This window comes from Salvia hispanica, chromosome 1 (genome assembly GCF_029641045.1).
Source record: "Salvia hispanica isolate PSC_SH4W2 chromosome 1, Shi_PSC_v1, whole genome shotgun sequence".
Taxonomy (NCBI): Eukaryota; Viridiplantae; Streptophyta; class Magnoliopsida; order Lamiales; family Lamiaceae; genus Salvia; species Salvia hispanica.
In genome coordinates, this window is record NC_142692.1 from 11,120,774 (window position 1) to 11,136,281 (window position 15,508).

At 38.6% G+C, this 15,508-nt stretch overlaps 2 protein-coding genes across 2 annotated transcripts; both read right to left on the reverse strand.

The window, feature by feature from the left end:
• Positions 1–2,435: 2,435 nt before the first annotated feature.
• LOC125221273 (uncharacterized) lies at positions 2,436–11,479 on the reverse strand. The gene is made up of 19 exons (XM_089059700.1): positions 11,438–11,479; positions 9,459–9,566; positions 9,255–9,315; positions 9,116–9,152; positions 8,893–9,032; positions 8,553–8,729; positions 8,194–8,277; positions 7,951–8,097; positions 7,231–7,370; positions 6,307–6,357; positions 6,079–6,161; positions 5,934–5,988; positions 5,321–5,435; positions 4,542–5,028; positions 4,251–4,464; positions 4,037–4,107; positions 3,605–3,773; positions 3,370–3,499; positions 2,436–3,224 (listed from the first exon to the last, which is right to left on the reverse strand). Exons 1-19 carry the CDS (start codon positions 11,477–11,479, stop codon positions 2,575–2,577), a joined length of 2,961 nt encoding a protein of 986 aa, XP_088915826.1. The 3' UTR covers positions 2,436–2,574.
• A 207-nt stretch (positions 11,480–11,686) lies between these two features.
• On the reverse strand, positions 11,687–14,604 carry LOC125222896 (putative receptor-like protein kinase At2g21480). The gene is made up of 2 exons (XM_048125775.2): positions 13,677–14,604; positions 11,687–13,574 (listed from the first exon to the last, which is right to left on the reverse strand). Exons 1-2 carry the CDS (start codon positions 14,550–14,552, stop codon positions 11,853–11,855), a joined length of 2,598 nt encoding a protein of 865 aa, XP_047981732.1. The 5' UTR covers positions 14,553–14,604; the 3' UTR covers positions 11,687–11,852.
• Positions 14,605–15,508: the final 904 nt, after the last annotated feature.

A 15,508-nucleotide genomic window follows, 5' to 3' on the forward strand; every position in this document is an offset into this window, starting at 1 on the left:
AAAACAAATTTGCGAACATTAATTTAAGCTTTAAAGATGATGATTTTGACATTGGAGTTATTTAGTTTTACTACTAGTAAAATCTCTTTCTTTATCGGTTTCTCTCTCCTCATTCAAATTCTCTTCTTTCTTGTAAAGATCAAGATTCAAGATGGTTACTTTATTTCTTTCTTTTGTACTATATTATACAGTAATGTTCATTTTAATTAGGGAGATATTGGTCCCTAAAGTTGCAATTTTTTCTCAAATTATGTTACTATTTCTCTATAAATTTTTGAAATAAGAGTATTCACTTACCAAACTACTTATTTCTATTTTAAGTAAAAATTAGAATATTTAAATACATTATGCTACTTAAGCAATTTCTCATTACAATTAAAATACTAATTTAATTATACTAAAAAATCAATATCAAATTTACAATTTAAAAAAAATTGCAAAAAAATGGGACGGACGAGTATTAAATATCCGAATTGTGTTAGTATATTCCAACACGACCACAACATAGTATATGGGCAAGTAGCACGTCTACCACCAAAACCTAGCATTTCAGGAAAAATAATCACTCGACATTTGGGCACGCAGTGGGAGTAAATATATTCATAAATTATTTTGGCATGCATGTCTACAAAATTCAATACATTAGAATTAGATTAGATCACAACTTATAGTATTTGTGTGTGTACGTAAATTAAATTCTTTATAGTACATCCAACTAACATCAATTAATAAACCAGATATTGTGGAGTTGAGTTACTCAACTTAAATCAATAATAGACTATGATAATATAGCTTCAACCACTTAATTAACTGCTTATTTAAGAAGTCCAAAATTAAGATGATAAATAGTTTTATAAAATTTCAATTCCTAAATCCCAAGTACATATGAGACTATTAAGGCAATCAGCTAAAGGTACTTTATTTTTTACTATAAAATAAAAATATAAGAAAGGGAAAAATAAGGATCATTAGAATGTTTACACATTTTAAGATCAAGATTATAATAAGGTGGTAAATAAAAAAAGATTATCTCTGTCGGTGCTCAAATTTCCTATTGATTGATTAATAAAATGTGACGTGAAGCAAAATGATAAGCCTTGCAGAAACTTTTCTATCTTTATTAATACTATTAATCAGAATAAAGTGATAGGACCCTCCCAACCCTACCCTCCACCACCCCACATGGTCACATAGTATATCTTTATTAATACTATTAATCAGAAACTTTTTTATGGACATATGCTATATGCTGTTGATCCATGTTCAGCGCACACAAACAGACAACAGTCGAGCCATCAATATTATTTTAGTTGTCACGTTTAGTTGCAACCAATATTCTTAATTGATAGATTATTAAATCGATCGTAGTACTAATCTATTTTTATTTATTTATCCTTTATACATGAAACATTGTATGATGTGGGAAGTGATATATAAATATAATCCCATGCTATATAAACACAAATAGTGAAATAGTAGTAGTATAAAATATGAATCTTTAATTTTTGTCATGTCCAAATAAATAGTGGGAGTATTTGTGATCAGTGATGAAATAAAATGGCAATATATCCAACTGGATCGAAAGAATTTGGCCCTCCTCACAATATGGCTTTGTAATCCTTGCAAGAGTATATAACAGCTGGAGAATAGTGAGATGAGAATGAAAGTATGAAAGCGACGGATTCTGGGTGAACGAGAATGTCAGCAACTTAAGTAAATAAGAATGCATGATAACTAGCTCTTCTCTACATTACTACCAAAATGCACTGCACCTCCTCATTAAATACTACTCTACCTACACAACATAAAACACACATCGCGCCACCCATCAATTAATTTTACTATGTATTTTCACATTATTTAGCAGAAGTGGATGATTGATGATACCTAATAATTGAGGAGGATTGAAACATATGAACATAAGTGGAGAAAAGCTCTATCACTTCCATGTGGCTTCAACCTTAGGTTTCACACAACCATTCCTTACCATCATTCCTTATTGCCCTACAAATGGGATAGGATAAGCATTGCTGCTGTCACTATTTCATTCATACATTATATGATATCGAGAGAGAAAGAGATGTGGGAGGTGCAACTTTTACTACAGTACAACAGAAAATAAGTGGTTACAATGGGATTTTTTAATTTTATGGCCACAATTATTTTCTCATGACGAGGAAAACGTCTATGGGAAGAATAATTGAGTACTCAGTGCCTCAGTCTAACTGTATTTTAGGAATACAAGAAAATATTAAATACAAACTCTCTTTTGGCAACTACTCCTATATTATGCACTTATAAACCGTCATCATTCTACTCTATTATTGTCAAACTGCATTAAATTTTACTCATACTACATAAGTTTATTTATTACTACTACTTTCCTGTCTATCAATTGATACCGACTCCACATGAGAAAAGTTGGCAACAATTACTCAGCTCCAAAATCCACTAACCACTATGCATTTTCAATTGTCGATGCACCAAATACATTCAGTGGAGTTTCTTGATTTCTCTTTTCATGCTACAATATTGCATTTGGATCAAAATATGAAGGACTGCTAAACACACATATTATGACTGAAACCATCTTTTAAGAGTCTTGGTGCCTTGCTTTTTACTACCAGATTGGGTAGAACTGCTTCCGGTGAATTTGGTCCTGTACTGTTCAATAAGCTTGTCCAGTTTATCTGTTACATCGCGCCCTATCGGATCGTTTCTTTTCCTGCGTTTCCTGCTCCGCTCACCGCCATCTCCTTCCGTTGATTGTTCCAATTGCTCACGAGGCATCCTTCTTCTGGGCACGCCAGCGTCTCTTCCTTCGTTCTTAGTCATAGTATTGCTTGGTATAAGCTCCTGACCACCTGACTCTCTTCCATTCCCCTGATCAGAAACTTTAATGCTGGACTTCTTCTTGGGCACAGAAACTCTGCTCTTTGCAACTTTTCTAGGACCTTGCCCAGCGACCATTGCTTTGCTCGCCAATTCCCCTCTTTTGTTATTGTAAGTCCTCATCGAGGCATCTCCGTCTCTATTGCGTATTCTTGAGTTTGAGTTTGCAATGGAACCCCCTCTGCCTATATGATCACTTTGCCGAAAATTCCCACTAGCATCTTGGGGGCCCTGCAGTTGTTGTGCTTGAATCTTTTCTGCCCGAAGCTTCAGCTTCTGCACATTATCTAGTGCAAACTCCACAATGGGGCGATGTTCAGGACCAAAGATATCTACAAGCCATCAATGATGCATTAATTTTTGTTGAGACAAATTGCAAAAGTTTCGGCTCCTTGTTGCAAGATGCCACATGGCATGGATCTAATAACAGAGCTGAGAATTGTAATTGATACTATAACTAGCTAGAGGAAGACTGACCAGGGTTATTATTAAGAACTCTCAGGGCCACGAGTGCATGTTGATGCTCTGTGAACTCTAAGAAAGCCACTCCACGCGGGCAACTTTTTTCACCTTCTTTTCGAACTTTTGAATCCTTCAAGATCTTTATCTTTACTTGCAGAAAAAGTTAGATTATAAAATAAATGTCAACTAAACAAATCAAGCCTGTCAACAACTGCATTAGTACAAGAAAACTAGCTACTAAGTTTCCAACCTGTCGAATTACTGGCTTTTGCTTTGTTGCACGAGAAATTACTGCATTCATACAAAGATTTTTCAGATCTCTTTCATTCTTAGTCTTTGGCACATTGTATACAATAAGCCTTGTCTCTGATACTCGGAAGTTTGGAGATTGAAGCTTAGACATCTTATCTTCATGTAACCTACAATATGAGACAGCAGCAGATCATCATATACGAAAAGAAAAAAAAAATCTACTGCACATGATAGCTCTAATATGTCTATATATACTTTTCTACATATGTCTATCTTTCAATGTTCTACAAATCACAAAAGAAGCAATCACAAAATCTGGTGAAACAGAGAACTTGATTTATTTTTTGGCACTTTTTCATATTATATTAGAGTGTCCATGTTTTCAAATTTTCATCTTGAACATATTTAGAGAAGAGCTTCGAAGACCTACTTCTTCCTTTTTGTCAGATCACTTGCTGAAACTCCTACTGCAGCAGGCATTCCGTCCATTATATAACCCTCCTGGAAGAGAAGACCAAACATAAATCTGGGTCTCATTACACTTCAACATGTGAGAACTATAGATGCCTTGTTCTGTTCTATCAACAGGTCAAATGTTAATAAGAAGGCGATTGATAGGAAATGAGAAAAATATGGAGACAAACCTTAGCCAGGTAAACATTGCGGTGGTCACCGTCATCTTTCTTTGCCTTATCCAGTGCCTTATCATTAGCTGTTTTTTTGTCCAGAGCCTTCAGTACTTTCACTGGTCGGCCTTTTATTAAGATCCCCAGACCAGCTACTGTGTCGGCTGCTGACAGTGCAGCACTGACCGCATCTATTGTTGTAAACTTGAGAAATCCAGTTCCTCTTGGGCGCCTGCAAAGACGATAAGCTCACATAAACCTTGATTATATTTAAATAATAAACCATAAAACAAAATGCAATATCCTTACTTTGTAAATGGATGAAGAACTAGCATAAAAGTCTCCACTCCACCAAATGCCAAAAAACGTTGTTTCACTTCCTCAACAGTGATATCAAAAGGAAGATTGCTAATGAAAATCGTTCGCTGCAACTCTTCTTCCCCTTGGGGGTTTGTTATGTTAGGTTTTTCTTCACTAACACTCATGGTAGTGGCAACCTGGGTGTCCAATGCAACAGAAGACTTACTTTCACCTGGCATGGATTTACCGATGTTTCCTCTAGACAATCCGGAATCATCACCACCATCAACATTTCCAGAAGATGAAGAAATAATGTTCTGAAGTAAATTTTTTGTTATCTCTGCTTCTTCTTCAAAATTAATTTCACTTTTACTCCCATCCTTGTCAAAGGAATCGGACTCATCAGTAGAATTATCACAATCCACTTCAGGTTTTATGAATGATTCTTCATCATTGCCCTCTGATTCACTACTGCTACCATCATCTTCCTCCTTCCCTGAAAAAGAAAATGGCATCGTAACTAGTCTTCAGGATATTTTATGGCAACCGGCTAAGTGATAAAGTACAAAAAACTAAAAAAAGATGGCAACTTATGTGGTATGGCAGTGCGCACTACAAATAAGCACATAACTAAACCCACTCCATAACGTTACTCGCAGAATAAAGCACTGGGCAAATAAAAACTCATGGCACTTGAGTGCTCAATTTAAAAAAGAGAAGAAAGTAATGGAGATAGAAAGCATGAGAAAGCTAAGTACATTCATTAAGAGGAAGAAAATGAAGAATACCATCCACTGTGGCGGCGACAGTATTATTGCAAGATGCATAGATCTTTTTTGAAACAGCCCAATCAACAGCAATTGGTCTTTTACCAAATTTTTTCCCATTTAAGTTCTGGATGGCCTGCACAAGTAAAATCAAAGATATACCTATCATGTCCTGATAAACTTATGATTACAGCAGAAATTCAATGATCAGTTATGTCTGGGAGAGAATATCCCACACAGTGCAAGTTGTCAATGACCAAGAGTTGTACTCTTTTCTACCCTCTTCTCAAATACGTAAGGCACAAAATGTTATCAGATTATTTACATGTAAGACCCAAAGCGTTAGACTATCTTTTCCATCAAAACTTGCAACAAATCCCTGGAGTATAATAGCAGCAGGCAACGCAACACAAGCTAAATCAGAATATCTCTACATCAGGTATACTATTCATACAAGCTGAAACTTATATATTAGCCAATATCTGTGCTCTCAATCACCAATTTTTAACTTAGCCTCTTTCTCATTATTTTGGTTTCTTTATCTGCAATAGAAAAAATGTCAGGCTATTTCCTAGGCTAACGGACCACATTACCAAAAGGAATTTCATAGCAATTTTTTTTGCAGTAAACCAACCTTTTCTGCATCTTGCTTTGATGTGAATTTAACAAATGCGAATCCTTTAGATGACCTGTAAAGGGCCAAATAGAAGCAAAGAATAAGTAAAATAGTAAATGCAAGTCAAGGGACGAATAACTCAAACGAATTTACATAGGAATACCCAGTCTCAGAATTTTGAGGAATAACTACATCCCAAACAAATCCTACAGTAGCAAACATCTCTCTTATCTCAGCCACTTTAGCCTGCAAAGAAATAGTCAACAAGAATGACCAATTACTGAGAAAGATCTTCCAAAAGTGTAAAGCAAGCACTGGAAATACAACCCAGACACCCGATGATTATCAAACTTAAAAATCCAAAACATCTGTGTATGATTATGAAAAGAACCTTGAATGGAAGATTTCTCACGATAAGCTTCCACTTCTGAGTTTTAGAACCCTGGGACAACACATTCAAAACATTTCTTGGTGAAAAATCATGATAACTAACAAAGGCATTCAGAATAAACCATATATAATGGCTAATAGGAAATGAAGCAATAAGTAGCAACCAACAACTATAAATGTCTAAGCTACAAAATGGAACATCTAATATGGACAAAAGGTCAGAAGTTCAAAAACAAAAGATAGCACAATCTGAATTTGCTCAACCTGATTATGGCCGGTTATTTGCAGAAGCAGATTTGATCAACCTCAACCCACTCAATAGAAAGTCGACACAACTTAGAGAATTCAAGTATTTCAACCAGAAAAGTAATATGCAATCAGGAGACCTATTTGCAATATTTTTTTGTGTGTTATTTAAGAGAACTGTAAGAAAAAAAGTTCAGCAATAAAAAGAACAATTCAACCCTGAAGAATTAGACATAAACCAAACTTGTGGTTGTCTGGTGCACGAGTTTTCAATAATTAACTTCCAGGTCTACTGAGGGACCAAGAAGATTCACATCAATGCCAAACTACATCAGGCTTATGTTACCCCTTAGAACAAATATAAGCTGGCTTGTATTGAACAATGGAGTGAGCCAGAGTAGTTTCATAGAATACTGGCAATACAGACTTAATTTGTTTTTTGTTAAACTTGTTCGAACAAAATAGTCGCGTAGAATATTGGCAATACAGACTTAACCTCCGCCAACCAACCCTACAGCCAAAGACATGCTTTACACAATAAAGATGCAGAGTTTTGAGAATTGTTAAAATCCATACAATAAGTGAAACATAAGTCCATAACCGTGCGTCTTTTTGTAAGCAAAGATCACCACACAATTTGATCAAATGGGAAAACCCGGAGAATAAAATGTATCTCTACCTCTCCACCAAGTTGGCGTGCCCAAACAGATGTCCCTTGTATCTCTTTCTGGTGCAGTGCTGCAACACACGCACGAGCTGATTTTACACTTGTATAAAGTACAGAGGAACCGTTCATTTTGCATCCATCTTGAGCTAGCCCTGAAAATTTCACATAAATCAGTAGATATTACCACACCAAATATCACATACAAGCACCCAGAGGCTAAAGAAAATGAGAAATTATAAGGTAGGATATGAAACAGCATCTACATGTACTGCTAGAATACTTATAACTAGATATATTGATTTTCAATTTAAGGTATGGACAGCAAGCATACAGCACCACAAGTATGGTATTTCTGAAGCAGTAAACTATGAGCAAAATAGAATGAAAATGCAAGGATGAGCACTAAACATTGTAAGAATCCGAGAATCATTTAGAAAGTCAGTTATTTAATGTGCCAAAGATGGGCAATAACATAATATTGATAAACTATCTGAAAAGCAATTTCACCAAAATAAGGCAACTTTCCTGAGGATTTTCTCACAGTATTAAATGGTGGTAACAATCTCTACAACTGCAGCTTGTTTATATTATTCTCACACCACTTAAATCAATATACAGGAGCAATTTGCTTGTAAAAACCAGAAAAGAATGAGAGAGAGATCCCTGAGTCAATCATGTATGTGTACAATGCCTGAATGTTCAGTAAGAAAGATTATTCAAGTTTCTTTTTACCGTGGTGTTGAAGTTCTCCCTCTGGAAGTGGGTAAGTGACAGAGCATACAATCCCAAGCTCTCTTGCTACATGATGTACTTCCTCGGCCATATCGTTATTAAGGATATTACCACATATTACAGTCTTAGCAACCTGTTTAAATTTAACTTTTAAGTTAAGCCCAGAGCAATTGATTGAGCAGACTACTATAAAACTTAAATACAGTGATTGCATCATAGGTTCTCAATCACGATGTTCGTAACTAAACCTTTGTTTTTCTGATTTTTTTGCTTCGCCAAGGGCAGCAGTCGAAACATCCTCCATTTTTCTTTTCTCCCTTGCAGCACCTATTCATTACAAATTGATAGTGATGAAATTGTAACTGGAAATTTGATTTTTGAGCATATGGGAATGTGTTTGGTGTTGGGCTTTAGGAGACAAGGAATGGCAGTGAAGTATGGTAGTTTTTTGCGTCAGGTAATGATTCCTCGACAATTACTTGCAACTGGGAATGCAATATACCCCATACAAGAGGGGTAATGAAATCCATCCCCCATCCATTGCATATCCATGCCTCTAAAGTTCCAAGCACTTACTAAAATTGTGCAATCAGAAGCAGAACCTTTTCCTTTAATACTTGGAGTCTTTTCAGGTTTGTCTGCAACTGCTGCTTTAACAGCTTTGCCTGCAACTGCAGTTTTAACAGATTTGTCTTCAACTGCTGTTTCAACAGCCTTGTCTTCAACTGAGTTTTCAACAGCTTTGTCATTCTTTGTTTGGACAGCTTCCTCCGATTGGCCTAGGAGAGTGAAAAACAAGAGATTGAAACATTGTCATTCCTTCTCTAATATGATCACATAACAGGGAGAAGGCAAGAAATAAGACATCAACACCAACCACACAAGTTACACTCTAGACAACAGAAAATTCTAAAATGAAAAATGTTTTGTCCAATAACATACTCACAAGACCTTGATTGTCTTTAGCTCGGCGTTGCTCAAGTGGAGCACGATGTGCAGCTAGTCTAGCCACAATCTTTCTACCACCAAGGGTTGAACCATTTTTAAGCTCAATGGCACGATTTGCATCTTCAACAACAGCACTGTATTCAATTTAGAAATCATGTATCAGCGACATCGTTCCAGTTCAGACAAAAGGATGTCTCAAAATCCAAAAGCAACTTACAACTGAACATAGCCAAATCCTCGGTGTTCAGTTGACCCTAGCATATAATAGAACAGCAAAGAGAAGCATGAAGTTAGGGGGGAATATATGGTATAATCTAACCTGCAGAATCAATTCAATCTACATAAACTCCACATACCCTTCTTCATGACCATAAAGCACTGTCGTATTGGTCCGACATCACTGAACGCTTCTTCCAACTAGAACATCAGGACAACTCACGATCAAATTAATCTCATCAACTTATTGATTGCTACGGAAATAGCAAATGTGTTCATATTTATCACACAAACAATAATCTTACAGGAAACACAAAGCAAAAATCAGTATGTGAGAAGTTAACCTGAGCGTTAGTTAATGAAAACGGCAAATTCGCAACGAAAATGGTGGAAGGAGATTGTTGATTTTCAGCTCCGCCCTTGAAGCTCTTGTTTTTTTCCCATCGCCGGTTCTAGTTGAAAAGGAAACTCGACGATAAAGAGGAAGAAATCAAAAGAAAAATGCAGAATTCGAAGCGCAAGTTTGTTGTCGGGTATCACGCCGGTGGAGACGCCGATTTCTGGATAGATTTTTTACCGAGGTTTATGACCGCCCACTCCAGGCCCAATAAGGGCCCATTATTTACAACTCATAATGGATTTGAGTGTTCTTATAAGCATTTGGATCTCCTAAGTCCTAACATGAGCCGTAATGGAAAATATTCTTGTCAAATTTGATTCTCCGATATAAAAAAGTAGGTAGTGAAAATAAAAATAAAATAAGTACGAGTACTATACTAATACTACTATATGATTAAAAATCAAGGTACTGAAACTTTATTGATAGATTAAGTTATAAAATTACTTTGATTTTCTTATCAAAATAAATAACATTAACGGAGCTTTAAATTACGAAGACGACGAGGCCAAACTCAAGGACGACTTCCTATGATTACCATTCAAACTACAAACTCCAAATGATTAGAGCATCCGTATCGCGTCTCGATGCGGGCTCAATTTCGTCTCGAAAAGACAAGATAGCATCGAGACGGCGATGCGGCCTCCATCTCGTCTCGACAAGACGGGACATCTCGTCCCGTGTCTTCTTCCGAAGAGGCCGGCCTCAAGACGTCTCGCCACGCGACGCCCACTCGCCGACCGGCGAGTGGGCGTCGTTTATATCCGTTAAAATTTATTTTATTTTTTTAAAAAAAAATCAGAAAAAATTCAAAAATTAAAAAATATATATATAAAAAAATTCCAAAAATTATACAAACCGTTTATAGCCGTTTTTTTTCAAATTTGTATTTTTTTTACAATTTTTTTAAAGCCTCCAATCACTTCTATCCCACAAATTATCCACCTTAAAAAAACTCTCTATTCTCACTCAAATTTTTTTAATGGTGTGTTTTTTTTTTGTTTTTTTATGATTTTAATTATGTATTTTTAATTTTTTAGGCCTTTAAATTGTAATTTTTATTTTATTTAATGAAGTGTGTTTTTATTAATTGAATTTGTTGGAATTAAAAAAAATGAAATTGAATGAATAGTTAAGGGATGAGATGGTTAAGAGATGGAGGGATGCAGGTGTTGTCTCTTAGTTAAGAGATGGGGTGAAAAGTACAGTGAGACCCATGAATAGTAAAAAGATGGGATGAAAAGTACAGTGAGGCCCATGAATAATGAAGAGATGAGACGGTTAAGAGACGAATAAGAGGCAGGGATGCGGATGGCCTTATACGTGCCAAGAAGGCTACAAACTACAAACTATAAACTACGAACTACAAACTCCAAACTTCATCAAGTAAAATCTCTAAATTAAGAAACCACCACCTTCCACCTCCACCACCAAAATTATCCAAACATAACCTCGTTCATTTCAATTGCGAGAACAAAATCGTATTGTCAATCTCATATCATCTTAGTACTATCAATTTATGAAAAACAATCCAACAGAATAAATAACTTATTTTTTCCATCTTGTCAACATATTTTGCATCTCTCGTTCACCCAATGTCTACAATGACATTTTCTATGTGGTTCACATAGAAACCTTATGGTAGATCCATCAACTTTGCCATCACTTCGAACCCATTTTCAAAGAAAGTGCAATCTAAGGTTAATGGAAAGCCCAGTAAGTATGAGCAAATGTTGGATGCGTTCAATAAGTCTTGGGAGAGATAATTTTTCTTTTACTTATAGTTGTCACCCCTACTTCTTCCACATTATAGTTTTTTTCTTTTCCAGCCCAACACCAAATTAGTTTCAAAATTAGTGTTATTTGAAAAAATATTTCGTCCAATCTGAGCTGCAAACATATCCAACTCGTCCAAAGGCTGCTGACAATTTGAGGCGGAGCAGCTCTGAAGGCCTCCGACCCGACCATGGTGGCAACTATGGATGGCGGTAGGGTCGGTCGACCTCACCTCCATCTGCCACTAACAATACATAGAAGTTTATATTCATTAAAATGCATTGAGAAATCAAACAGAAATAGATGATAATACCATACATTAATATCCCGTAAAGTGATGTGTATATATTACAAAAAGGGTGATGAAAAATGAAGCACATAAACATGGCTACGACTGCATTCCCCACCTAACAATATTGATTTATAACAATAATATTAACAATAATGTTACAACCAGCTTACAGAAAATCATGTAAAGTATATATGATATATCCACTTACACGTGGGCATTGTAGTGATCAAATCATAGTGATACATTTTGACAACAGAGGATCTGGTGTGGCATCTAGCGGCCGTTGAGAGCTGCAAACTGAGCAAACATAGCTGTTCCAGAATGTTCTTCGATGGCTTGAGCTTCACCTTCAGGTCTGCCCTCCTCAATATTTGACGGCGGCACAATATCAGCTGCAGTAAGTGGTGCAGGCTCAGAAGCAGGAGCATCTTTCTCGATAGTAGGGACAACCACGTGTGGTGAAGACGGGGTTTTTTCCACGTCTCCATGTTCCTGCAACCAGGACTCCTGCATTTGGAGCGAGTACTCCAAATTCCAGAGCACATCGCCCATGCTCGGCCTGTCCACCCCATACTCTGCCAGGCATTTCTCGGCAGCCTCGGCGAATTTTGCCAAAGACTCAGGGCTGATGTGATCCACCAGCGTTGGGTCGATGATCTTATCGAGAAGACCTTTCCTCTTCCACTGCATTGCCCATTCAGCCAGGTTCACTTGCTCCCTGGGCAATGCAGGGTTGATAGCGGGGCGGACGCAGAGGGCCTCCAGCAGAACGACCCCAAATGAGTAGACGTCAGACTTATCTGTGAGTTGCTGCTTCCGGAAGTACTCGGGGTCAAGGTAGCCGAAGCTGCCCTTGACGGCTGTGCTGACGTGTGTTTGCTCAGCCCCTGGGGCATCCTTGGAGAGGCCGAAATCGGCCATCTTTGCGACCAAGTTCTCATCAAGCAAGATGTTTGTGCTTTTGACGTCGCGGTGGATGATGCCTTGAGCTGCCCCTGTGTGGAGATAATGCAAACCTCGAGCAGCGCCGATGCACACCTCAAGCCTTTGTTTCCATGATAATGTGGGGAGATCCTTGCCGTAGAGATGGTCTCTGAGAGGTCCATTAGCCATGAACTCATAGACTAGGATCATCTCAGCGTTCTCATCGCAGTAGCCGATCAACGAGACTAGATGGCGATGCCTGAGTTTCGAAAGTATTTGGATCTCTGTCTGGAACTCATTGATCCCCTGCTCCGACTGCGGATTACCCCGCTTTACAGCCACTTTAAGGCCGTCGTCGATGGTACCAATATACACGTTTCCGAAGCCACCAACACCGATGATGCCTGCATCTTCCCAGTTATTGGTAGCCTCTTGCAACTCAGCAAAAGAGAAGTATCGGCCTAGACCCATGTTTGTGGAGAAAACTTGGCTTTTTCTCGAGCCTAAGGAAGTTTTGCTGCCAGATAAAAAGCTCGCATCTCCAGCGTGAATGGGTAGCAACCAAGAAGAGAAGCTATTCCTCTCCTGCCAGTCTTGAGGCCTCTTCTTCCACTTCACCGCCATCGCACCTAATCCGACGAACGCGCCGAACATCATAGCAAACCCCACAGCGGCAACTGTTCCGTTGACGCCGCCACTAAGTCTTTCACCATTGACGCCAAACTCTCCATCCAAACTGCCTACGGAATTGTTCATCTTGAACACCTCAATGCCATTGAGAAGGGCATTTTTGGTGCCCACGTGTTGGCTCATTGGCCCTACTTGGACTGTCAATGGATCAAGACCCGTGGCCATGCTTGAGTTCAATACGAAGTCGGCGAAATAGGCTGCGCTGAGGCCACCAGCCACCGTCGACAGATCCAAACCGGTGATGGCTGGCCTCCCATTTATATACACATTGAAGTAAAGCTCGTTCACGGCCTTGCTCACGATGTCGGCAAAGTGAAGGCGAATGAAATACTGGAATGATTTATCTACCTTCATTCTCCATGTAATGTTGAAATTAGGAACCTGCAAAACCATGAAATCAATTCATCATTTACATTAGTTTTAATTTGTTTATCATTTAACATGCAAACAATGAATATACATTAATTATAAAAAAAATGTCACCTGAACGTTTGCGTCCGCCATCTGGGTGGCGGTGGCGTAAACCAAGGGTGGCGCGATGAGCGGTGACCCGCCCTCAGGGTACGTTATGACGTTAGGCTGGACGGAGGCAGCAGAGCCCATGAATTTGGGGTCGAGGTAGGGTTGATCTGGCTCCCAATTCCGGCCTAATGTATCGTTCTGCGACGTGATCAGGGGGCCGCCAGCGTTGAGCCGGTACGCCATCTGATAAGCCACGCTGGACAAGCCAGAATAATCACCCTTGGGGAAAACGGCGGCAGCGTTATTGCCGAGCAAGAGATCCGGCGCAGACGTGAACTCAATGGCGCTGACGTAGGCGAAGCTGCCCGGGTCGGGGGTGAACATAACTGAAAACCGCTCTGTGGTAACATTGACGAGGAACTCTCTCATGCTCCACGTGGCACTCGGCGGGTTCTCGAAGCTCTGTATCAACACGAGGCGATCCGTGGTGACCTTGAATTTTGCGGTTTTGAGATCCTTCCCAGCATTGTTCTGGACGGCGGCAAAATGGAGGCGGATCCAATGCCATCCGGGTCGGGTCACGTGAAACGTGTAAGTCGCGGCTTTCTCGAACACGCTAGCGGTGTTGTAGATCGGCGAGGGCACTGTCGGGTCGGGCTGCGGGGACGCCGCGGCGATGGCGGTGCCAGTGTAAGCCAAAAATTTAGCGGCTTCGGAATCGCCGACGAAAACGCGGTTTCCACCGGGGATGGTGGTGGGGGTGGGGCTTCCGCAGTCGAAGAGGTAGTTGTCCGGCGGGGTGAAGGCGGGGGCGGCGACTGCGGAATATGGTAAGGATGTTAATAGCAAGACCAGGAGGATGGCGACGGGAGGCCGCCGTGGAGGTGTGTCTTCCATGTCTCCAACTGATCCTCCTGTCGGAGAGGGGGCGGGGATAAGAGTGGCAATGAGGATGAGAGAGAGAGGGGGGCGGGTTGAGTGGTGTGCGAACCAAAAATTATAAGCGAATTTCGTGTGTTTTCATTTTTCTCTTTCTTTCCGTTACCGATATTTCATCTTTACGCCTTACTTCATTCTGCGACTCCGATCTTCCTGCCTTGATTATGCATATCTTATTTCAGCATATATAGGAAATAATTAGAAATACGCACTAGTAAACTTTTAATCCATTCAACAATTAAGGGGAAAATAATAAAATGACTTCTGCTTATATATGGTTTATTTTTGAAAGAATTTTAGAGAGTCGTGTAATTAAAACCTTTTTTTTATCCATTAAACTATAGTACCTTATTTTGATGATAAATTTAACCAACGTCTTATTCAACTTAATTAACAGAAAAATAAGGTATAACATAGACATAGTATACACGATTAGTGTCAGCCGAATATCGTCCAAATATACTTTAAATTTAAAATTTGTTAGTATTGACAAAAAAAATCTATTTTTATGGGAGAACAAATAATTTTTATAACTAAGTCTAATCAAAATAACATAATTATCTATATCAATTGATTTTTATTAAACCGGCTGCCAAGTTTATATTCAAAGGGATGGCCTTATTTACTCCATATAATAAGAATGTGTTTAGATTTTATCACACATCTCTCTTTTTTAAGTTTGTGTCACACGACTTGAATCTGAAACTTGGGTTTTAGGCATTAACTGTTTAGATGTATGAATGGAAGTGGAAGACAAAGTTCATAGTAGTCTCTAAACATTTTTTAACTTTTACATATTTTAGATCTCTGAAATAATTGTTTCAGTTAAAATCCAACATGTACATGTAGATAAATCGATTGCCATGTCAATTTCAAATTGCCGATAATTATTCGAGATAGTTGGAATGGAAAAT